General features: G+C 39.0%; 3 protein-coding genes across 3 annotated transcripts in view; all 3 read left to right on the top strand.

Moving 5' to 3' along the window:
- Positions 1 to 11,830, top strand: part of grm2a (glutamate receptor, metabotropic 2a) — a 48,165-nt gene extending 36,335 nt beyond the window's left edge. Inside the window, exons 4-6 of the mRNA XM_008409855.2 lie at positions 2,581 to 3,644; positions 10,164 to 10,341; positions 11,367 to 11,830. Of these exons, the coding sequence (XP_008408077.1) occupies positions 2,581 to 3,644; positions 10,164 to 10,341; positions 11,367 to 11,440 (1,316 nt within the window). The 3' untranslated portion in view covers positions 11,441 to 11,830. The remainder of the gene's footprint in view (positions 1 to 2,580; positions 3,645 to 10,163; positions 10,342 to 11,366) is intronic.
- Positions 11,831 to 12,274: 444 nt separating this feature from the next.
- On the top strand, positions 12,275 to 19,254 carry parp3 (poly (ADP-ribose) polymerase family, member 3). The gene is made up of 11 exons (XM_008409854.2): positions 12,275 to 13,716; positions 14,001 to 14,187; positions 14,271 to 14,396; positions 15,190 to 15,369; positions 15,486 to 15,615; positions 15,959 to 16,182; positions 16,269 to 16,424; positions 16,510 to 16,596; positions 16,674 to 16,851; positions 16,942 to 17,085; positions 18,246 to 19,254. The coding sequence occupies exons 2-11, from the start codon at positions 14,017 to 14,019 to the stop codon at positions 18,416 to 18,418; spliced, it is 1,569 nt and encodes a 522-aa protein (XP_008408076.1). The 5' UTR covers positions 12,275 to 13,716; positions 14,001 to 14,016; the 3' UTR covers positions 18,419 to 19,254.
- Positions 19,255 to 19,343: 89 nt separating this feature from the next.
- Positions 19,344 to 25,471, top strand: gpr61l (G protein-coupled receptor 61-like). The gene is made up of 2 exons (XM_008409853.2): positions 19,344 to 20,486; positions 21,756 to 25,471. The coding sequence occupies exon 2, from the start codon at positions 21,808 to 21,810 to the stop codon at positions 23,077 to 23,079; it is 1,272 nt and encodes a 423-aa protein (XP_008408075.1). The 5' UTR covers positions 19,344 to 20,486; positions 21,756 to 21,807; the 3' UTR covers positions 23,080 to 25,471.
- The last annotated feature ends 542 nt before the right edge of the window (positions 25,472 to 26,013 follow it).

Below are 26,013 nucleotides of genomic sequence, written 5' to 3'. Positions count from 1 at the left end.
ATTCCTAAGAAATCATTTGTGCTATTCACTGCACCTGTCAGTGGTCCTAATGTTATGCAGAATCAATGTGCAAAAGTCTTCTTCATCTTTTACATTTTTTCTCCGACCTGCCAGACTTTCTTTGCCTTGTAAAGTGGTGCACGGTAGTACTTCTCATGTCTTTCGAAGTCTTCCAGACAATTGTCAGAGATGTTTTTTGTTTGTTAGGCCACTTCAGTGTGACCCGGGAATCGTTCAGGCATAACAATTTTCCAAAACCCGAAGCGTAAATGTGCTGTATCTCCATATAGCAGAAAATCACAGAAAAAGAACCAATGCAAAAATTGGATATTTAGGTGCTTTTCTGCAGCAACCTGCCACAAAAGTTCAATTCTCTAGACATTTTTTATACTGGAAACATAAAAAACACCAAATAAAACTCAGTTTGACATAAGATAGTATTTTAGAACCAACAATTGAATTCTAAATTGTTATTTTCAGATATAATTAATTACCTAAAGGATGGTGCATTTTTAGGTCCTGTTAGGTTTTCTTTCTTGGTTTTTAAAGAAATCAAGTTCATCCAAATAAGTCCAAAGAAAAACTTAAAGTCATTCAAAACATGTTTGCAAAGCACTATAAGTGTTTTGTGTTTGAGTTTAATATCTGCTGTGCTCTGCAAAGTTTTGAGGAAGCTTAATTATGTTTAGTTATTCTAACATCTGGCCTACTCCTTTGTGCATTAAGCCTCAATGTAGGACAATTTAATCTTTCCATATCCAATTTGCACATGCCAAATTAGATTAAATCAGTTTATTAATTGCAACAATTTTATATGAAATATTGATTTAGTGGCAAGCGGATTATACATATCCCTCCACTGCTGCTGCAGATCAGTTTTGTAATAATTTAGTTAGAAAAGATGAAACAATTTCTCTCTATTCCCTAATGTTGCGGTGTTTGTTTATACATCTGAACAAAAGCCTTCAACTGAACGTCTCAGACACATCAGCACTTGTTTTCATATTTTTCTAGACAAGTAAAAAAAACAACAAAAAAAACTTGTAACTGCTTCTGCATCGGCTCCTCCACACATTGCAAATGATAATCTTACCTATTCAAATGCTCTCACTTTTATGAGGGCTTTGGGTTATCCTTCGATTTATGGAAATGCTGACATTTTCAGTGATGAAAAATAAAGGAGGGGGTAGTGTGCTCTTATCCAGCTGTGCTTTTCTGCTCTTCACATTTTCTAAAAAAAGAAGGAAAAAAAACCCCATACCCAGAGGATTTGACTACCTAGAGGCTTTGAAGTGGATTAAAGCCCTTAAATTAGTGGTATCACAGCACTCTGAGGAAAAAACAGGTGGACCACTAAGCTCTGTATATGTATTAAATAATAACATAAGTGTGATGTAAACACGAGTTTACAAAAGATGACTCGATGTAAACAAAATGACCTCTTAACATTGTGTGACTTCCTAGTCATGCAGATATAACTATGCCTTAAATATTGCAACTATTAGTACCGTACTAAAATAGTGATTCCAGTCGTAACTTTACATTCATTCAAGTTCTATCATTTTTAATAGTCACATGTCAATGTTTTCTACAATTTGTCAAATTTTAAGGTATTTTCATGTCTTGTTTCAGAAAAGTCTGTTAGACAAAAAAGTTTCAGGCATGCCATGAAGTCGAACTAAGTGTAGTTTTGTTGGACTTTCTGGCATGCTATGAGTCATAACTAGCTTAAATCAGCTCATGAATCAGCTGCAATAGGTGAATCTGTAAACATCCAATATGGTCTCATATGTTTGCAGATGGTTTCAGCAGATGAAGAGATGTACCTTATGTCAAGTCAAGCATCTGGGGAAGGATGCAAAAGCACAGTCTCCATATTTATATAAAATGTGCTTGCAGAATGAATGACAGAGGAATTGGAAACAGGTCTTGCCTAACTTACACACACACAAAAAAAATCCAGATTTTTTTCTTTTTTTTTTAAAGGTTGAAACCCAACATATTGAAATAACAAAGCAGCCTAGGATAACCCCCCCTTTTTTTCGCTAAAAGATAGAAAACTGTTAGGAGGTTTGCCTGGATACATCTGCAGACAGAACTTTAGTTGGACAATAAATTATGTGTTTGTGAAGAAAAAACTGAGCATAAACACATTTGCTCTATCAATATTATCAAATATGATGTGACTTGCTTCTAGCCAAGTCAGAGAAAAACAAAAGAAAATAAATCATATAGTTATGAAGCAGTTGTCAGTATAACTATAGCTTATATAAATAAGAATGTTGTATATTTTAAAAGGTATTCCAAAACTGACAAAGAAACCTTGTCTGCTGTAGATTAACAGTACATTGACATATGTGAGAGCTCCTACAATATGTTCTGTCCCAGTGAGGAGCTATGCTACATTTAAATGATGACAAATTCTTATTAGAAATGGTACATGCTCTACAATGTGTCCTAAACTTCTTTAAATTAGGTATTCTTTGTGACTGACTCCTGGTTTGTGTTTGTGCTCTGCTTGTTAGTCTTTGTGCAACAGCCTAACACTTTCTGTCCATCCTCTCTCCTCTCTCCTTTCAGCGCCCTTTCGTCCCCCCGACACAGAGAATGTAATTCGTTTCGATGCCTTTGGAGACAGCGTTGGGCGCTACAACATTTTCCACTACCATAAAGAGGGCGGGCGCTACGTCTACCGCAGCGTTGGCTACTGGGCTCAGAGCCTGACCTTAAACACCAGCCTGATTCCCTGGTCTGGCCACGTCGTGCCAACATCCCAGTGTAGCGACCCCTGCAGGAAGAATGAGATAAAAAGCATGCAGCCTGGGGACGTGTGCTGCTGGATATGTATCCCCTGCCAGCCGTACCAATACCTTCAGGACGAGTTCACCTGTGCTGACTGCAGCTTCGGAGAGTGGCCTCTGGCCAATCTCACAGGCTGTTACGACCTACCTGAGGAGTACATTCGGTGGGAAGACGCCTGGGCCATTGGACCTGTCACTATTTCCTGTCTGGGGATGATGAGTACACTATTTGTCATTGGGCTCTTTCTTAAAAACAATGAGACACCTGTGGTAAAGGCCAGTGGACGTGAGCTCACCTACATCCTTCTGCTGGGAGTGCTGATGTGCTACAGCATGACGTTCATCTACATTGCCAAGCCTTCCACAGCAGTATGCACGCTGCGCCGGTTAGGCTTAGGCACCTCATTTGCTGTGTGCTACTCAGCGCTCCTCACCAAGACCAATCGCATTGCTCGGATTTTCAGCGGAGTGAAGGACGGCGCCCAGAGGCCTCGCTTTATCAGCCCAGCCTCCCAGGTTGCCATATGTGGCGCTCTGATCTCCTGCCAGCTGGTGGTGGTGGTGGTGTGGATGTTGGTGGAGGCCCCAGGTGTGAGGAAAGAAGTGAGCCCGGAGAAGAGAGACATAGTTACTCTTAAGTGCAACAGCAAAGACTCCAGCATGCTCGTGTCGCTCACCTACAACTGCGTACTCATCATCCTCTGCACAGTCTACGCCTTCAAGACCCGAAAATGCCCGGAAAACTTCAACGAGGCCAAGTTCATTGGGTTCACCATGTACACCACCTGCATCATCTGGCTGGCCTTTCAACCCATTTTCTATGTCACTGCCAGCGACTACAGGGTAAGTTAAACTAGGTCATATGAGCATTCGCTCGGTCTCCTTCTTCTAAGATAACATATTTTTTGCATTGCATTCAGCATGTGCTGCGGTTACCATTTAAATTATTTGTTCAGATGGTTTAGGGCTCTTAACCCTCCTGCTATGTTGCGGGTCAAATTGACCTGCGTTAAAGTTGAACTTTTTTTTTTAAAAATAGGTGGAAGTATTTTTTCTGCTTGAAACTTTTTCTATTTTTCTTAATAAGTGCACGCTACATGTAAATTGAGAATTTATTCATTTTACACATTTGTAGCCCCCCCGCATTTACATACTACATAGATACTGTTAGGGTCAATTTGAAGGTTGAAAAGGGTCAAAAAATGTCCAATTCTATTTATTTCCTTGCAACTATGAACCATATTTCACCACACACACACACACACGCACATGCACACACACATACACGCACATACAAGTACACATGCACACACACAAGCCCACTTTCTCACCATTCTCTTTACTTCACTAGGAAACTGTGAGAAAGCAGGTGTTCATACAACTTTTGACGGGAACCTTTTCAAACTCCACCCACACTGAGTGGACACTCAGCGGAAGTGGAGAAACATAAATACTCTCTGCATGACTCACTTGCCTTGATTTTAATCAGCGGGTCAATTTGAAGCTGAACAGAATATGTGTCTCAAGTTCAATTATAAATATCACCCATTGAAAAAAAAGAATCAAAATGTAATATAATTTTTTTTTTTTACAAAAGATCCATTTCAAGGATAATTATTGTTTTTTCTGTCTAGGTTTCTTTAGTGGACATAACATTTTTTTCTGTCTAAATGAGTAAATCAGTAAATTGTCGTCATTGATCCTTCATTTGTGAGAAAAAAAAAAAACATCGTTGCACAAATATTTATTTAAATTGTTAGCATTGGAGTTAATAATCAGATACAAAAATGTTTTGGAGGATTATTATTATTTTTTTGGTTTCTGACACTATTGCATGATTAAACACTGCACGGGTCAAATTGACCCACGAACATTATTGCTGTACCTCAGAAACGAACATAAGAGGAGGGTTAAAATCTGAGTGGAATACATCCCTGTATATAATGACATCCTCTGTGCTGGAAATTGTATTTTATATGCATCGGTGCAGTGCTTGCTTAAAGCCAGTCTGCTCAGAAGGTCTTGACTGGGGATTGTGGTGAAGTGTGTTGAACTCAGAGACCCAGAAAGGAGAAAACCGAACAAACAGGATACAAAACGCACCAATTAGCTCCACAATAATACTCTTAATTAACAGGCTTCAAATTCCCAAACGATACAGGATCCTATTAAAACATGTATGCAATATACTGTAAATGGAGGATATGTCAAATGCCCAAACACCCACAGCCTCTTAGGGAAATAGCAAATTCAATCAGATTAGAGCTTCACTATGACTGAGCCATTATAATTCCAACTATTTACAAAATAAAACATGCTGCTTAGTTGTGCCCCTTCGAATTTTAAAGATGACACTTCAAGCACTAAAACTCAACTCTATGTGAGATAAAATAAATGTAGCAATGCTGGCTTTTTAAAAAAAATTTTAATTCAAAGTTATGCACCACTTTATCTGTTTTTCAAAGAAAGATTCGCCGACTTGGAGCAACCTTTTGCCAACTATAAAATTTGTTCTGTTTAGCTGAATTGAAAACCCTCTGAGCTGAACTTACCCTCCATGTTGTACAACACTTTGGATGGACAAACGGTAACACAAGCGTATGTGTTTTGCATAGGAAGATTGTTGGTGGCCTTCTACAAATAGTAAATGGCTTGTAGTTGTTTGGCCCTTTATCTAGTCCAAGAGACTCCAAAATGCTTCACACTACATTCAGCCATTCACCCACACATTCACACGCTGATGGTAATGTGATAGTTAATAGTCTTATCTGACAATAACAACAGAAAGGAAACCTGGCAACAGGTTAAAGGGTCATTAAAAAAGTGTTTCTGTACAAATTGTCAGTCTCCTGCACTGCCTAATTTGGAAACATGATAATTAAAGAGAAAGTCAAGAGTTACCTATTGCAGATATGGTATAAGCTATTAACCTTACTTAAAATATTCTGACCTTTCCTCTATAATATGCTGGTCCATACTAGAATGTTTTTGTTAATGTGTCACCTGAAACAATGTTTAGCTTTTGAGTCATATCTGACTCTGAATTCATGGTTTAACCAGTGCTCAGATATTCTTTTTTAGGCACACACACACAAACAGATAAATTGATAAATGCATAAATGTGTTGCTGAATGGGTGACGGCTATCTGCAGGCACAGAGAGAGAAACTGAATTGATAGAAGTCCTGTCCTTAGTTGTGAGAGATTATCCCTCTGGGATCTCACCAGCACGCAATGAAAGAGAAACAGGAGAGAGGAAAAGGCGGCGAAGCCTCCTGACACAGCTGCCTCTGCAGAAACACGAAAAAGGCAGGCAAGTCCACGAAGGCTAAATGGGAACTGAATGTCTCTGTGTGCCCCTGTGTGTAGCTGTGTGGAATGGAGTGTGAAAGACTGGGGTGCTGAGTCCCAGCTGTGCTCCCTCTATCCTGGGACTTCAGGGATGCTCAGAGGAAAACCTTCCTCTGGCCCCTTTAGGCAACGTAATTCACAGCTTGAATGGACTCATTAGGTGGATGCAAAACTCCTCTTTGACCGATGAATAATTACTGAAGCGACTGAGTTGGCAGAGAGCCTCTAGTTTTCACAGGCGGTGACACGTTACCAGTGCTCTCCTGGTTTTTTACAACCCTACCCAGATTGTTGTCACACCCCAGTGGAAAACCTCAGCTGAATAACAAATACAGATTAGATTGCAGTCAGCCAAGAAACAGTAAACAATGCTGGATACAATCTACAGAGCCACGAATGGCACATTTGATGATCACATAAGATATTGAAGAGTTCCTCTGTTTCTTGGTGAAACTGGGGGTCTCCCAGAATGAAAGTAGCGGTAGCTGTTGGATTTAAAATTGAATTATAAAATACTCTGTGTGCGCGATCGTAATGTTATCGCTGCAACATTACGAGCAGAGGTAGGTCACTCTATGACTGCTGCATGGAGGCAATACAGTATTGAGCTTAAAGTTTGCATCATCAGGCACCTCGGCTGCATTAAGAGCAGAAGCACTTTGAGAAGAATTTGCAATCATTCTCAAAGTAATTTAAAAGGGGAACTTTTTTGCATCAAGATTTTTTAAAATCATATCCAAAAATCTTCATGATGTAAGAGGTTTTTTTGTTATTATAACTTAAAGTTGTTTATCTAAATGGCTGTCGGTACATGTCAAAGTGTCGCTCAGTGATTTTGGATTTTGTTTTAAATGATCCATAATTGGTTCGTAGTTCCTCATAGCTATAAATATACATTATTCATAACTACAAATTTAAATTGTGACTGATGTATTAAGCTTCAAATGTAAGCTCGGTGAGAGGTTTTTTTCCTGTTGGAAACCTTGAGCACAAAAGTGCAGTTACCAGCTGGGCAGTTTTCATTGAACAAGGTCGGTTATTTACGAGTTGATGTCTCTTTGCTGGTTGAAGAACGAATCAAAAATAAATTGCATTTCATTTCTCTTATTAGCAGCTCGGTGCAACAAGATCTCCAATTTCTCAAATTCTGCCTGTAGCGGATTGACAGAGCTGTGGCATGCGCTCTCCAAGAAGATGTCGGCTCCTGCGTAACTCAGACAGACACGGAGAAAAGACATGGAAAAGAATCCATCCATCCATCCATTTTCTTTCACCCTTGTCCCTCAGTGGGGTCGGGAGGTGCTGGTGCCTATCTCCAGCTAACGTTCCGGGCGAGAGGCGGGGTCACCCTGGACAGGTCGCCAGTCTGTCGCAGGGCAACACAGAGACAGACAGGACACACAACCATGCACACACACACTCACACCTAGGGACAATTTAGACAGGCCAGTTAACCTGACAGTCATGTTTTTGGACTGTGGGAGGAAGCCAGAGTACCAGGAGAAAACCCACGCATGCACAGGGAGAACATGCAAACTCCATGCAGAAAGACCGGGGCCGGGAATCAAACCCAAAACCTTCTTGCTGCAAGGCAACAGCTCTACCAACTGCACCACTGTGCAGCCCGGAAAAGAATCCATTAAGATTTTCTTCCTCATCAGTTGGACCAAAGATTGATCAGTCAAACACTTTGTATGCTTATCTTATTCAAGTTTAAACTTAACTTGCTCAATGTCAGCCATTGATTTAAAAAAAGCAACAACAAAAAAACACGGTTTCCTACTTCACATGCAATTTGATTTTACAAGGATCCAAAGTGGGAAACCAACCAATAATTTAACAATTTGAGACAAATAAACCAACCAACACCTTCCTCCACAGGTAACCTTTCAGACTGAAACAACAGCGTGTGTAGAGAATGTTTCTAGAGAAGAGAAGGTAAAGTTGGCTCAGAGAGAGGTAACACAAAACCCCATTTCAGGCCGTTCTCTTGTCAGCATGATGGTTCACTAATTGCTGGTTAACAGTTAAACTGATTCACCTTGAATTCATTCCTCCTTTGTCATCTCTCAAACTCACCCTTTAAAATAATTTTTGGTCGCTAAATAATAAACAAGCTTAGGGTTAGGGTTAGCTTGGGATACAACTGAATTTAGGATTTTTTTTCATTTATTATTTTACAGTGGGTGTAACATAAACTATGCTTTCTGACAAAAAAGAGAAGAATTACAGCAAGATAATAAACAAAAATAATAGAAAATAATGCATAAAGGCTATGAACCTCAAGTTTTTTTCCTTAATCTCTACCTTTCTAAACAGTTTCATGAAGCAGCAGCAGCAGTAATAGTGATAATAACAGTCAGACGTTTACATACAGTCATCAGCAGCTTTTAATGCATTCCAACCATTCTTTTCCAATGTAGAGTGATGATACAACTTCAATTAACTTTAAAAACAGCATGCGGATGCACAAGTTTCATGCTAATTATCTCTCATCCATTTAAGATGTAAATGATATATATACAGGCCATTTACTGTACAGAAGCCTGGGCATTTAGGATGACTAAATGATGTAGGTTTGGCATCATTGTCTTGTTCAAAAACCCAACTTTATTCAAATTTCAACCTTCGAATCCAAACTATGGCCCTCAAGTAAAGGGGGTTTTAAACTTTAGGAAAAACCGAAGAACCAGACAGGCTGAAGTTGGTCATAAGCTGAACGATGCTGGAACACCAGCGGTACTGCCGTCGGTGAAGCAGGGTGCGAGAGAGAGTACTGACCGAGAAAGAAGCGCTGCTCAAACCTTTAAGCCAGAACTTAATGTGTGAACTTTCTGAATAACGTTGATAGTCAAATAAAAAAACGTTGAGCTGTAAGTCTAGAGTGGTTAGGGTGAAACGTTCAGATCTCAGAATGCTGTAACATTTGTGAAACATGGGGTTGGTAGCGTCATGCTGAGGGATTGTTTTCCTGCTAGTGGCATCAGGCCGTTGCACAAACAGCGTTGAGTAAATAGGTGATCTCCAAATGATTCAACTTGATCTTAATTTAACACCAAATGGTTGAAAGTTAAGCTATGTGACCCAACAGGACGATGAGCCCAAAGATGCATCAAAACCAGCTTCGTAGTGGATAATGCAGACCAACATCGAGTTTCTAGAAGGACCCTTGATGTAAATGTCCGACTGGCTCTTTATTCGGCTCCAGCACACGGCACTCCTAATCACAGGACGCTGTGTGAAAAGTAAAGAGGCTCAATTAAAATCCAACATCAGTGCACTTCAATCTAATTCAACAATGTTCAACATAATCCATTAAAAATAGAAAACTTTCAGCATTTAATACATAGTATTTGTACTATTAACAATAACTGTGCTTCTATGAATTAAGTAAATAATTGCAATCATCCCGCGAAACCATGTGATAAATCTAGGGAAGCTGTTATGTTAAAAACTGCTTTTGTTCACTTGCTGCTTCCCTGATTTTATCCTCACGGCAGAACAGTTGGTGCACAGCGCTGCACTTGGTGCTCACACCGTTTTAATATCAGCATTAACATTCAGGGTGATAACAAACACCTGCTGTGGTTCTTGTGAAATAGCAGCGCGCTTGCCACACACCGTTATAATGCTGGGCTGTATCCTCTTATTAAGGCGGGAGGAAAAAGGCTGTGAAGGGGTTGGAAATGATGGAGCAGACTGAGTGTAAACAGCAGGGTGAGCAAGGTGAGGCAAAAATGACTGAGGGTTAAGTTGCTGATTGACAAACAAATAAAACGTTACAACTCGCGATGTGCAATTACAGGCGGCGTCACGGATGTCATTCGGTTTCACCTTTCTTTGACTCTAAAATTCAAAAGATGTGTTTACTCATGGGTTTCCTGACGTGGGGCGTTTTGACTGCATGGAAGAAGTGTTTATAAGAAGCAGAAAATGTCTTAAAAAATATATTTACACTCCAAAGTTTTTGGCGTTTAACAGGGAATCTTTTCATCTCTTTTTCACCCTGCAGGTGCAGACGACCACCATGTGCATCTCTGTCAGTCTCAGTGGGTCTGTGGTGCTGGGCTGCCTCTTCGCTCCGAAAATCCACATCATCTTGTTTCAACCTCAGAAGAATGTCTGCAACCTCCGAGTGGCCACCACCCGCTTCAGCGTCAACACCGGTCCGGCCTCCAGTTTTTCTCAAGGTATTGTCATAAAAGAATAAATAATAAAAGCATCTAATTATTCGGACCACTGGGTGTGAATGGATTTCAGAACTCGCTCCGAGTCGTGAAGAAGCCAAGCCTTAAGATCATAAAAAGATACATTTAATGAAACAAAGAGATGTTAAACGAGATGAGACAGCAGTCATAGGTGGGTCATAAAACTGATAATCTGGTTATTACGCCAAGTGTTTGTTGTTTTTACACTTTTCTTGCAAAAGTTGGCGCTAAATGACTGAAAGTGTGTTTTTAAAAAAAAATCCATTTCATTCCTTCAGAAAATGTTCGGGACATAAACGAAGCACAAATAAAGCCAGAGGGACACTGATGAGATAATTATCTGGTTTTACATAATTTCAGAAAATCAACTTGATATTAATGTTAATTAATGTGATATATTCCACTGAATGTAAATTAATTGAGTTGCTAAACTTCCAGCTCGTTTGGGAGACGAGTGATTTTCTTGATTGTTATTGTTGAAAAAGTGTTCAGACCCCTGTCACATCACAATTATAAGTTTACATGTAGTTCTGTGGGATTTTCTGACAAACACACACAAAGTAGCATATAATCATAAAAAGGAGGTAAAGAAAGAATGGTTTTCAGTAAAATAAATACAAATCTGGAAAGTGTGGCAGGTATTCAGCCTGAATGTAGGCCAGATGCTTCATGTTTGATCTCATCTGGTTGGAGCACCTTTGATCCCATTTTTGCTGTCATTTATGTTCCTGTGTGATTTTGGAAAACTTTTCCAGATTAAGCAGATTCTTGCGTTTGAGTCCACAGTAACGGACCCAGAGCAACTTTGGGCCTTCTGGGAGTTTCTCAGATTACTGCTGAGAAACACCTGTTTAGCTGATTCAAAGCAAGTCAGCTTAGGCTGGTATCTAAATAAAAAATTTAAAAAAACTAAACACTAGAGGGATTTATCAAATGCTGCATACATTATCTGGATAATTATTGTTCTGTAACAAAAAATCTTAAATCTTTTTTCTTTGCCTTTGCAGCGTCAGCCTCTAATGTCGTTCCGACAGTTTGTAACGGACGAGAGGTGGTGGACTCCACAACGTCCTCCTTGTGAAGATCAAGTTGGGTTTATTTATATATATATATTTTTTGCCAAGTCTTGTAAACAGAGTAATATAATCACTAGTCCTGAATCAGGTGTCTCAGATACAGACGGGGTCACGCAGGCGACCATCCTGACTTTGTTGTCCTCAGAGTGCTGTGAGTACAAATGTCCCAATTATGTCATTTTGTTCTTTGACTCGTAGCAGTTTTGAAGGAGATGCCAATAAAGGAAATTATAGCTCTTGTTTTTTGGAGATTCTACTTGCAACAATGGAGTAAATTATAGTAAATCTGTTCAATGTAATATATTCAAGACGTTTTTAATGTAGAATATAGTGGACCAGTTTGTGCTTTTCTTGCAATTTATGTAAATAAAATGTGTTTTTTATAAATAGTGAAATTTGTTTGCAGTTTGTTTGACTTGTCCACCCTGTATTGGTCACTTAAGAGTGATGGCGGTTGAAAGTGATCTTTGAAAAGGAGTTGAAAGGAGAAGAAAGTCAAACCTTGAGCATTGCATTTAAGTTACACTTTTAACAATTTGATTATTCAAAAAAAATTTTATTTTTGCTATGCAGAAACACCATTTGATAATACGACATCGAAATCCAACAAAGCCATCCAGAAAAACCAGTTGGTGGCAGTGGGCTGAAGAGACTGATGCTGTAGAAAACACGGCCAGCCCAGATACGCTGCTTCACACTGCCATCTTGTGTTAAGATCTTTTTATTGTAAATCAGAAAACAGACGATAACAATATGGTTTTCCTAGAAAATCATTTTAAAATTTTGCATAATGGAGAAATTACAATATCATTTAAAATATATATTTTTTTCATATCCAACAGAAAATATTTTAATTTGCAAGTGTTGTGCTCTAGTGGTACATACACATCTGTAGGATGATTTGGTGATCTACTCTTGAAACTAGATGTGCACAATAGTTGAAACTACCATTTTCACATTGTCTGACTTTAATCAGACTAAACGTTTTCTGTTTTAGATTAGTTAGGGTTATTAAAAATAATTAAAAGCCAGAATAATGGCACAGACCATTTTTAATTACTTTCATCAAAGTTGAAAGTTTAAACCAACACCTCAAATGATATGTTTCAGGAAATCATAAAATAAAATAATAATAATAATTAATCAGAGAAACTATCTGGAATCTATTTGGAAATGAAATGCGGATTTCAATTTCCAGATGCCTGATTTTGTTGTTTTCATCTCGCAAATAAATATAAACAGAAAGCTTGGGAATGTACAGACATTCACCATTCATGAAGGAGACGGAATCTGTATCCCAAAGACAAACGTGTTTTGGTAAGAAGTGTAGCAATCCTAGAATAATAATAAAAAAGACATTGAGAAGAAGCTGGTGAGAGAACACAGTGAAAGAAATCAAGTAACGATTTTGACTGAAAGGCCACTCGCAGACGAAGAAGCCAAATTACAGCTTGCAAACGGCCCCAAGAAAGAAAAAGTCAGCTTTTGGAGCCATGTCCTGTGATCTGTTGAAATTAAAACGAGCCATTAACACTATAATGAAAAAATGGGGAAGCTAGAGCCCTACAACACAATCCAAGCTGTGGCAGCATCATGCTGTGGGAAGGTTTTGCTGTAGTAGGGAAATGTGCTAATCAAAATGTAGATGGCATCATCGGGAAATAATATTACATGTGAATATTGCAAATAAATAGATTCTAATTGTGTTTTGCATAGTTTTGCAGTGCATCCGTTCTGCAAACAGAACTCTTAATTTTTATTTCTAAAAATTTTAATTGCTTATCTCATTTTTTTCCCCTTAATTTTGCGAGATACACTTCCATAAAGCTAACAGTGTTTCAATCTGTTAAGTTTTCTTCATTGTTCAAACAACATTTACTTCTGCCCTTAATTCACTGAATAAGATAGACATGATAAGATAGTGGTGAGAGTGTTGCAACAGACTGATTAACAAAACTGGGGGAAGGAAATTGAACAGCACATGCATTGTATTTATTTTCAAGGGGAGGAACTTCAAAGTTTTGATCCGTCCATAAAATTATTTTCAGGAAAGTCACCTCTTAGAAGCGATTCAGAGTTTGACCGCCAGATGGCGACCGCGGTGAAGCTGACTCCAACAGCAGAAAGATGAGCGAAGTAAAGTCCCACCTCTTCCTTTGGTGATCCCCTTGAATCAGAGTAACAACAGGAAGAGTGTTATTTTTCACGCAGAGAGTATTCACCGACTTCACATTTATCATATTACAAATATTAACCCCGATTAATATAATTTTTTTAAGAGGTAGGTTCCTTTTTCTGAAATAGATTCATGTCTTTTTATGATCATTCGTGTTAAACTGAGGAAGCTGCAGCTGTCGAAAAGTCGTTAAAACTAATGTTTTATCTTGCTGTTGACGTCTTATTGCAGTTGTCGAATGGTCAATAACACGAATAGCCCAAATAATGTGTAAATAGCTTGAAAAATAAGCCTGCCAGCTTTGATGTCCAGCGAAGGGGCGAGTCGAGGCATGTTCCTGCTTGTCCTGGCAGCACGTCCAGGAATAAGCGTAGTGAGTTTCTGTGCAGGTTTTGCAGCTTGAGCATGGCCCCGAAGAGAAAAGCCGCTAAAGCCGTCAAAGCAGGTGGGAAAAAGGTGAAAGGTGAACCCAAGGATGCCTTCACTTCTACAAAAGAGGCGCTTCTGGCTGCGGGATCACAGGTTAAAGGCAAAAGGAAGGTGGATGAGCACTGTCAACTTGTTTCATCCGGAGAGGTAGAGAAATAGCACTATTAGTCCATTTATTTTATCCAGGAGTAATGTGTAATTGTGGAAAATCTTGTATGTCGCCCCCACAGGTTCACGAGGACTACGACTGCATGCTCAACCAAACAAACATAGGACACAACAACAACAAGTTTTATGTGATCCAAGTTGTAAAAGCAGAAAACGCATACTTCTCATGGAACAGATGGGGACGAGTGGTAGGTTACATCCATCATAATTCAATTAATTACAGCTAAGTTTATTTACACAAAGCCAGTTTAACAACTGGTGTCATCGAGGCATTTTACTGCCGGATCAAAGTCATATGCATTCTAGTAGATTTATGTCCAATTCATTCTGATACGATTCTGTCACATTCAGATTTACGGTAGTTACAAGCAGTTCAGTTTGACCCTAGTCATGGTACAATCAGTTGATGACAAAATCAAGACATTGACACAGTCGTTGATGTTGCGGAGAACTCTCCTACTGAGCAATGTGGCGACAGTGGAAGGGAATGTCTCCTTTATAACGGGAAGTTGAGAGGACATGAAACCTAACACTCAGATTCTTACCAAATTTAAGATTTAATTCATTTAGTAGAGACAAGGCACATTAATTAATATTTATGTAAATGTGCCATAATTATTTTTTCATCTATTATCCCTGAAGAATAGACCATGTTATTTATCATGGCTATTCATTCCATTTTTCCTCAGCTGTATTTTACAGCTGGCCTCTGCAGTGGCTGATGATAGCATTTGAGCTATATTAGAGGAACAAAAACTCCCTGAGCAGTGGGCAACATGACAATTGGAAAAGTCAATTTAAGATTGACATGTTGACAGGTTGCCAGGCTTACAATACTCAATATGTAGCAATTAGCATAGTCATCTGTTTTTCCTGTCTAATTCCTGGAACTTGTTTATGTGGGTTTGATGTGACATCCAGATTCACCATCTGCGACGCTACTAATTATTACATTCATCATTTTTCTGAATCTGACCTCAGGGGGAAGTAGGACAATCTAAACTGACTCCATTTGCCACACTGGAGTCATCCTTGAAGGACTTTGAGAGGAAGTTTAAGGACAAGACGAAGAACAACTGGAGTGACCGCATGAACTTTGTCTCTCATCCTGGGAAGTATACACTGATTGAGGTGGACGGAGAGCAGGACGCTGAGGTCAAGGTATTGCAACAGTTTATTTCTGAACAACAGGAAGCTTTGAGTAACTCGCTGTTTAATTTTTTTTTTTTTTTTTTACATCCTTAGATATATTTTCAGATGTACGTTTTGCTCCACAGGTGGACACTGTTGATGCAAAAGTCTCAAAAAAAGTCCTCCCATGCACTCTTGATGGCGCAACACAGAATCTTATTAAGCTCATTTTCAGCAACGACATGTTCAAGGAGGCAATGAAATGCATGAATTTAGGTGGGTGTGTCTCACTTAACCAACCATTTTAAACTAACTGCTTCCTATAACTTTGGGTAGATTAAAACACTGTTGTGCTACATGCGTGAAAGTTTGGCTTCAAAGTGTGGTTAAGATCTACATGATCAGGTTACAACATGCAAATGATTAACCACTGTTGGAAACAAAGGTTCACCATGACTACTTCTTATCTTTGCATACTAAAATGTAGGTCTGATCATTGTTTTTACTCTTTTCAAAATAGTTCTGTTTTTTTGTGGGCATGTGTTTATTAGCACAATAAAGATATTAAAACCCCTGATTTGACCAGTGGTGTGTGTGTACATGGTTTTTATTTTTACAGACATCAAGAAGATGCCTTTGGGTAAACTCAGTAAGGGCCAAATAGCAAAAGGCTTTGAAGTTTTGGAGGAGATCGAAGCTGCTATGAGCCAAAAAGGTGGAAGAGGACGCCTTGAAGAACTCTCATCAAAGTTCTTCACCACAATTCCCCACAACTTTGGCAGGAGCAGACCGCCAGCCATTGACACCAAAGAGATTGTTGAACAGAAGAAGGAGATGCTTATGGTAAGACTTTCATTTAGAGTGATTTCTTGTCTTTTTTTACATAACGTTCTGTCAGCTCTGATGTCCGTTTCAATGTCGTTGTTCAGGTGCTGGCGGACATTGAGCTGGCCCAGACTCTGAAGTCAGAAACAGAGAAGGCTCAGGATGAGATGGTGGAGACGGTTCCTCATCCTATCGACCAAGACTACATGTCTCTGAAATGCAAGCTCTCCTTGCTGGCCAAAAATACAGAAATGTATAAGGTATTGTGTCCCAAATTATTATTGACTGCTAAAATAATTGTCATGTTCCAATTACTGAAGTATTTCATGCCTTTTGCATTCGAAGGTAATCGAGAAATACATGAAGTCAACTACGAGTATGTATAGCAAGCCAAAGATAGTAAATGTTTGGGAAGTGGACCGAGAGAAAGAGGTGAGGCACTTCTGCCTGTTTTGCACTTATAGTGAAGGAGTCCAAAAGTCTTTCATCCAACACATTGTAACTTTCAGGGAGAACGCTTCAGTGAGAATGAGAGTCTCGAGAACCGCCGCCTGCTGTGGCACGGGACAAACATAGCGGTGGTGGCAGCTATCCTGAAGAGCGGTCTCAGGATCATGCCCCATTCGGGGGGCCGTGTTGGCAGCGGGATCTATTTTGCCTCTGAAAACGAAAAATCTTTAGGTTATGGTAAGAAATCTCCTAAGAAAGCGATTTCTTTGAATTCTTTTGAGATCATAGTATTGTTATTTACCTGAAATGCATTTCACTCATTGCTAGTGCGTCCCTCAAACAACACTGGAGTGATGTTTCTCAGTGAGGTAGCTCTTGGCAAGGAGTTCACCATCACCAGAGATGACTGTAGCTTGAAGAAGGCTCCTGCCGGTTATCACAGTGTGGTAGCACGAGGCCTCATGGAACCAGGTAAGATGCTTTGGTACAGTAACATACTGCACATTTACAAATGACCTTCCTCTTAAGGTCTCTTGGTGTTGGAAGTTATGCTTTTAATCTTTGGCATATGAAAGATCTTCTTGCTCTTATTCCAGTATTCACAAAACAACACGGTAGCAGAATTGAGGGCTTCTTTAAGTTAAATTAATATATCAAGAATTTGTCAGTCATTAATAAAGTTGATCAGTCTCGCCTGTTTTTTTGAAAAAAACAAAAAAACAATTGAAGTTTCTCTTCTCCTTACTGGGTTTGATTTTATTGGAGAATGTAAATAATGGATGAAGATATTTGAAGATATTAATTAATTACACATAACAAAGGAGTATATAATTTTTTTTATCTGTGATCTACTCCATACATGTGAATGACCATTCAAGACTATAATGATTACATTGAATAAATGTCTTAACCTTTTTTTTTTTCAATTTCTATTTTGGAGTTAAAAAAAGTTTTTTCTTTAACAAACTCTAAGAAAAATTAAACAGAAATGTGAAGTATATTTTGCACAAAAACAAATATGCAGCCAAACATGATGGGACTGAACAGACCTGGTGTTGATGGGGTCGACGTAGCATTTTAATCTCGGAGTTTTTGTCTCACTCATCTTCCTGCTCTCAGGACAGAAAAACAGAATCAAGCCCCATCAGCCAATCAGGGATTGAATTTAGCAACATGCGACCATGAATTGGTTGCTAGCCAAACAAATGTTGGAATTATTTTTTGTTATTCAAATGTATCCTCAAGGTAAGTAACCACATGTAATCGTCTAAGGAATAAAAGGGCAGACCTCTATTTTAGCTGCACAGAATCATCACTTAAAGTTACAACTTTAAAAAATAATAGGCAAGTTCAAAAACTTTCCTGACTGAGAAAGTATCCAACGTAGGAATGTTTTATATTTATTGGACTGCATTTATCATCAGGCAGTGAAACAACCTACTGGTCATCTAAAGCGTCATAAACGCATCCAGCATCAAGACAGTCAGGAATGCACTGTGGGATAATGCATTTTTACTTCATAATTGCTTTTTCTAAGTAATAAAAAAGCAGTGGAAGATCAAATTTGAGTTTTCTTTCTGCACTCCAGCGCTTTAAGAGGGCCGATGTGGTTGTGTCCGTTCTGTTTGCAGACCCGTCTCAGGACACCGTCATCACTCTGGAGGACAAGCAGGTTACTGTTCCTCAGGGAAAAGCCGTCGAACAGCCCCAATACAAGAACAGCAGCTTCAGCAACAGTGAATACCTGATCTACAAGGAGAGCCAGTGTCGCCTTCGCTTCCTGCTTGAGATAGAAATGCGTTAACAGTTTCAGTTTAACAAGGAAACGAGGCTGTGCAGGTCATCAGAGCATAGCTAATCCTACCATGTTGCATAAGCGCTTCTTTCTGTTTGTGCCTTATAATTGTATGCATGACCCATAGAATGTACTTTGGCTTTGCACATTAAATGATGATAATCTTAATGACAGTAATAATATATTACTCTGTACTGCATAGAAGGTGTTTGCTTTAATGTGTTGGTAACTTAGAGTTGACTATGCTTACATCTTGAAAGGGTTTATTTGCACTCTAGGGGATTTGAAGGATATCCCCCAACTTAACCCAAGAAGGTACATGCTTAGCCTTTGGAAAATTATTATTATTTTGCTCTGAAAGCAGAGTAGATGTAGCTATGTGCAATATCTGCCTTGCTGTAAGTAACTGACAAGAGGAGAAAAAACAACGAAGGTTTTGTTTGGAACACTTTGAGATTGCGAAAGGGGTTGACAAAATGGTCTCTAAAAATATACATTTTCGTTATTTAAACATCATTTCCAGTATGGATTTTCACCTCCATATTTTGAATAACAAAAGTATATCAGGATCAGGATCAAAGGAAATGTACATTTGTGTTTACAGAAGTAGTGGGAAGCTTATCCTGTGGTTCATAATAACAAACTGTTTCTTAAACCAGTAAAAAAGACTGTGGAGGTAATCAAAAGTGATGTCATATGCAAATGACTAACATATTTACATAATTGAGGTTTTAGACTGTCAAAATGCTGCAACCTGCTGACCAACAAACTGTTTATTTTGCACTGACAAACTCCTTGAAGGGTTCAATAAATTAAAATGCAGAACTTGCCTGCATTTAAGCATACATGTCATGAATGTGTATTTCTTTTTTTATACATTACTGCTCATCATACCTTTGTTTTCTCAAGGAAACTTCCACTCTGAGTCATTTGCAAACTCTTAACAGCTTATCTTTCCAAGTTGCTCTGTAAAGTTGTTATCTGGCCAGAACTTTTTCTTCCACGTTTTCTGCGGCCCCTGCATGGTGTGGGGTGAAATGAAAACGAGTTCATGCAGCTTTCGCTGTGAAACTCGTCTACAAAGGTCAGATTTGTGGAGTGCGGGACTAATCATGAGTAGAGCTTTAAGAAATGCCAGTGACCTCTGATTAATGCTCTCCTAGGTCAGTTTATATGGACTTTTGTGTCTTTGTGGGCTTAGTAGAACATTTTCACTTCATCGACTGAACAATTAATATGTAACATAACTCCGTGTCTGCTTGGTCTTCATGTTGATGTTTGATCTCTACTGTTCCTGAGCAAACCCTTGAGGTCAGGAGCTTTATATTGACATTAAATTACACACACGTTATTTGTAAAAATGAATTTCATTAAGGGATATTAAAGTACCCCACACAGATTTTTATTTGTAGAAAGTTTTAAAATGCTGCTTATTTTTTTCTTTCACTTCACATTAACACACTACTTTGTGTTGCAGCCCTGACAAAATACCCAGAGTCTTCTGGAAGTTACTTGACAAAATGCGAAAAAGTTGAATAGCTGTTGATGCTTTTATGGTAAATCTCTCAAGTTTTGATAACAAAACGGACTTTTGAAATTATACAGAGTGGATCTATGGTGTTACTGAGAAGATGGAGGAGTTAGGACCCAGGGACGGCTGGTGGGGAGACAGTGGCGTGTGTGTCTGATGGCAAAAGAGGAAAAAAAAACTTCAGCATGCACCATTACACAAAACAATGTGTGACAGTCACTGCCGTACACAGCACAGGACAGGACAGAGGAGGGGCGAGGAAAGAGGAGAATAATTTACCACCAAGCCCGTCATGGGATTTTATTTTTATATTTTTCTTTGTGATATAAATTGTAATGCAGTTCCAGTGCCTGTCTATGGAAAAGCCAAACTTTAGAAAGTTTTACATTTTTTTAAAGAAAGATGGATATATGATTTATATACTTTTGATTAAGAAATGAGATAAAGCATCTATTTTGTTTACTTTTGTAAAAAAAAAAAAAAAAGAAAAGAAATCCTTGAACTCAAAGCAACAGGTTTAAACAACAAACTGAGAGTGAACCAGGGGTAAGTCAGTTTTACCAAAATATTGTTTTTTCTTATTACTCTTCTAAAAAAAACATTAAAGCATCATAATACCCATCTTCTGAAAATTATTGACATTTTTATTTCACTGCAAGTTCACCTAAAGAAATAAGGATGCCACTGAAAGGATAACACAGAAAAGCAAAGCTCAGCGTTTCCCCACAAACGGGCAGTGCTTTGTAAAAGTATTTTTCACTATTTTACAGAAATGACAGTTCTTAATGCAGTCCAATAACACAATTTTTTTTTAAAATTATTTGTTCATACAATAACAGGTTACTTGTGTATTTGTTGTGTGGATCTGTGGCTCAGTTTGTATGTGAGCTTGAAACAAAGCCGAAAACATAAATGAAGTTAAAGAAAAACATGGATGGGTTGTAGTGAGGTTTGCTCTTTGTACGTTTCTGTCACATGGGATTCAAATACTGGTTTTTAGAATTACAAATCTATACTGTATAATAATGAAATTGGAGATTTGGGGTTGCAGAGTTTATGTTTTAATTGAGATTTAAATGAGCTAAGTAAGTGATATAGTCCAAAGGAGCAGATGAATTATATGCTTTTACTTCCACATACTAAAACCTGATAAGTTTTGTGAGGTTATTAAGAAATAACCTCACAAAACTTATTTTTGTAATTTGACTTATGTTTGAAACACATTGATAAACTGAACTGAATTGCACAGATTTTAATTATGAAGGCCAATTGATTGCGCATGATTTTATTTTTGGTATTGGAGAAAAGGGGGTTGAATACAAATAGACTACATGATTAATTGTTTGATCACAAAGCAACTCATTTATCAAAAATGTTGATAATCTGTCAACTTTTTCAATAGGTTTTGTTTCAGTTACTACAGTCACATTCAGTAAATTAGAATATTAGTAAAAATTTGTTAGCAACTCAGTTCACAAAGTAAAACACATAAAGATTAATTACACACAGGTTGATGTCTTCAAACTTTATTTCTGTAAATTATTATGGTTTTCTGCTGATACCTAATGGAAACATGAATTTATGGATCAGAATGTCAGAACATTAAAAAGTTATTTTAATACAAAAATGTCAGCCTAATGAAAAGTGTGTTGAATACCCTCTTAGTGTTTTTTAAGCACTTGCGGAACCACCCTCATCAACACATATTCAAAAATTCATTGCATGTATCTGTTTATGAAATGGTTGTGGCTGAAAACATTTTTTTTCTTTAATAATACAATTTTAAGTAAAATCGGTTTCCCTCTTTCAACACAGATATTTCACCCATGAGAAAATCAGAGCTGAAAATGGAGGAGGAAGTCAATAAATGATGGCGGACATGACGGGGTCCATGATCTCCTCTGTTACAGATCCTTCTGTCACCAACTCCACCGATCCCACCGTCCCCGCCGAAGTCGGCGTCGTCACAAGCTCCCAGTCACAGATCAAGGATCTTTTCGGGTTGTTCTGCATGGTGACGCTTAACCTCATCGCCCTGCTGGCCAACACCGGTGTGATGGTGGCCATAGCTCGCGCTCCTCACCTGAAAAAGTTTGCGTTTGTGTGTCACCTGTGCGCAGTGGACCTGCTGTGCGCCATCCTCCTGATGCCTCTGGGAATCATTTCCAGCTCTCCGTTCTTCGGCACGGTGGTGTTCACCGTTCTGGAGTGCCAGGTTTACATCTTCCTCAATGTTTTCCTCATTTGCCTCTCCATCCTCACCATCACCGCCATCAGCTTGGAACGCTACTTCTACATTGTGCACCCGATGCGTTACGAAGTCAAGATGACCATCAACCTTGCGATTGGTGTGATGGTGCTAATCTGGGTTAAATCGCTCGTCTTAGCTCTGGTCACGCTGTTCGGATGGCCGGCTTACGGTCCTCAGAGCTCCATTGCAGCAGCTCACTGCTCTCTTCATGCTACCCACAGCCGCCTGAGGAGAGTATTCGGAGTGCTCTTCAGTGTGATTTGTTTCTTAGCTCCTGTAGTGGTCATCTTTAGTGTTTACTGTGCTGTGTATAAGGTTGCTCGCTCAGCAGCTCTGCAGCAAGTCCCAGCTGTGCCAACATGGGTGAATGAGTGCCCTGCGAAGGACCGCTCTGACTCCATCAACAGCCAAACAACCATGATCGCCACCACCCGCACTCTGCCTCAACGACTGTCTCCAGAAAGAGCCTTCAGCGGAGGAAAAGCTGCGATTACTTTGGTGTTCATCGTGGGCCAGTTCTTGGTTTGCTGGTTGCCCTACTTCATTTTCCACGTCCAAATGTCTCTAACCGGTTCCATGCAGAGCCCGGGGGACTTGGAGGAGGCCGTAACTTGGCTTGCCTACTCTTCTTTCGCAGTGAACCCGTTCTTCTACGGCCTCTTAAACAGACAAATCAGGGACGAGTTGGTGAAGTTTCGACGTTGCTGCTTGAACCAGCCCACAGAGGTCGGAGCGTCCAGCCAGGAGGCCTCGTTTCAGGAAAACTTCCTTCAGTTCATTCAGAGGACCACCAGCACGCCCGAAAGGCGCTCCAGCTGCTCTAACTCCAGTCCCACATTAAACCAGGTGAACATTATTCCAGGACAAATACCAGAGGAGCATGCATAGACTACCTGTACACTCATTATATAAATGTTTATTTATCCTGTTATTTAATAGAATAGAAAAAGCCTTCATTGTCCCACAGCAACAGCAGCATTTGGATATTTAGGTTCACACAAAACAACAAAAGGTGATAATAGGCTGTTTATTTCTTACATTACTTTGTTGTATTAGATGTTCTTATATTTATGCTCTTTACTAACTTGATTATTTCTATTGTTTACTTTTTTTGTAAAAAAAAAAAACAAAAAACAACAAAAATAAAGATGGCTATGGTAACACCAAAATATATGCAGTTTCAGTCAAAGGTTTACATGTACTCATCATGGTCGAGTCTTTTTCTTTTTGGTTGTTTCCTACAGTTTTCTTTTTTCAGCGTCGAAATATACAAACAGTTTCTATGATTTACTTCAATAAGTTCTGACAGAGGGAAGTTGCACCTTTTTTTAGCTATCAACAAACTTCTTGTGTAATTTTGATGGTACAGATTTATTTTAAACTGGTTATCACACGCTTGTCTTTTAATCATGAGCTACATAAACCCTCACCTTGACTTCTCCAAGCATTGTGGTCACTGTGGCGAAACAGGGGAAGTTAAGGCTCCTGTGACGGTGAAAGGTTTTCACACAAAGCATTTGACTTCCCGTGTGGACAGCTGCAGACTTCAGTCATTTCCTCTTTGTTTATCACTCTATTGGTCAGTGGTAATTTAAAACTGCTTTTGCTGTGGATTTTGACACTGAAGTCCCAGAAGCCTCCATTTTATGACGACTAGAGTTCTGGTTTGCTTTACAACAATCCCTTTCTTTGAACTAAGGGTGGTACTTTGGATCAGATTATTGAAACGGGAGCACATTTGTGTGTCCTGACAAGACAAAGGCCCAAAACAAACATCAAAACATTGGAATGGATAAAGCAAGGCTAACATTAATCAGCTGAAATTAACCCAAGCTAAACCTTGTTTAACCTTGCTTTGTAAAATGTCTCTTTGCCAGAAAACCCATTAATCTAAATTAACCAAAAAGAGGGAACAAAAACCCAGCCAGAAAAATACCTCAAGCTTGTTAATGGCTACAAAAAAGTGTGTCTTTGCAGCCACTAGCAAAGGAAATTTTTACCAAATATTATATTTTTATATATATTTGTGCCTGTTCATCTTATTTTCACCCTGTCCAAATTGGTGGAAAATCCACTGTTAATTTCAAGCTATATTTTCAATTCTGATTTTGTAAAAATCTCTGAAATATTTTAAGCATTTCAGATTGTAAAAAAAAAAACAAAAAAAAAAACAACTTGTTTAAATGGTTAAAAGCACAAACCTGTCAAGGCATTAATGACCAAGATGAATGTGTGTAAACTTTTGTCTAAAACTGTTTACTGCAACTTTCCCTTTTTGATATCTGACATACATTTCAAAACTGGTCTTATTTTAATTGAGATTATAGAAAAGCTTTGGTAAAGATGTACATTTTGGAATTAACTGCAATAAATAAAAACATTGTCTGATGGGTAATTTAGTTTCAAAAATGCATGATTGTGTCCCATCTGACTTAACATTGCCACCATAATGACACTATTGAATTTCTTGTATCGTCGGTAATATTTATACAAAAGAAACAATATTCAAGTAGTAGATGGGGTTTGAAAAGTCTTGATTATATCCTCCTTGTTGTATATTTCATAATTATTCTTATTCCTGTTTAGGGAGAGAAGGTAGGGATAACACCTCAGACTTCCTACTTAAAACAAATATTAGGTTTCGATGTCTCCTCTTTCTGTTGCCATATAAAATAAAATGGACTCACATAGCAACAAAATGACCCCTTGGATAACCTTTTGATCCAAGTTTGCTCAAATACAGACCGAGTCCGATAAAACTCATTTACATGTGAGCAAAGATGGCTCACATGTCCCGTGAATATGGACCAATGTAATTTGGACATGGATATGGGAAGGAAGAGATAGGAAACCTGCAGTGAAAATCATTACTGGTGCATTGATAATGCACCAAAGAGAGGTAACAAAGTGCTATTTTATGGCCTTCGCTGTTTGTATTAGCCCTCGTTCGAGACAGAATAGGGTGGTTACAGCAAATATAAGCAAACATCATTCTGCAGCACGAGTGTTACTTAGGAATACGCACCCTTACATAACTGTAGGTGTGATTAAAACATTAGGTTTTCAACCAAACACATATTTTTCAGTAATTTTTTTTATTTAAAATAATATTCACAGGGTAATGATTCACTCAATCTGTGTGCACTCTAATGCAGAGCTCAAACATTAACATCAGTGAAAGTTTGTGTGAATTCTTCTGTCTTCTCCACCCACATGTTCACAGACTATTAGAATTTCCATCCATCCATCCATTTTCTTGACACCCTTGTCCCTCAGTGGGGTCGGGAGGGTTGCCGGTGCCTATCTCCAGCTAACGTTCCGGGCGAGAGGCGGGGTCACCCTGGACAGATCGCCAGTCTGTCGCAGACTATTACAATTTTTCAAAGTAAATTAATGAGTGAAGGTTTTGCTCATGGCTGCAGTTGGTAGAGCTGTTGCCTTGCAGCAAGAAGGTTCTGGGCTCGATCCCCAGTCTTTCTGCTTGGAGTTTGCATGTTCTCCCTGTGCATGCGTGGGATTTCTCCGGTTTCCCTGAGAGTCCAGGCCAAGTCCAAATTGCCCCTAGGTATGAGTGTGTGTGCATGGTTGTTCATCCTGTGTGTCTCTGTGTTGCCCTGCGACAGACTGGCGACCTGTCTAGGGTGTACCCCGCCTCTCGCCTGGAACATTTGCTAGGCACCAGCAACCCTCCCGACCACACTAAGGGGCAAGCAAGGGTGTAAATGAAATGGATGGATGGATGGATGGATGGATGGATGGATGGATGGATGGATGGATGGATGGATGGATGGATGGATGGATGGATGGATGGATGGATGGATG

Source organism: Poecilia reticulata, linkage group LG5 (genome assembly GCF_000633615.1).
Source record: "Poecilia reticulata strain Guanapo linkage group LG5, Guppy_female_1.0+MT, whole genome shotgun sequence".
In the NCBI taxonomy this organism is placed as follows: Eukaryota; Metazoa; Chordata; class Actinopteri; order Cyprinodontiformes; family Poeciliidae; genus Poecilia; species Poecilia reticulata.
Note: the sequence above shows the minus strand (reverse complement) of the source record. Positions and strands in the feature narration are given on the sequence as shown.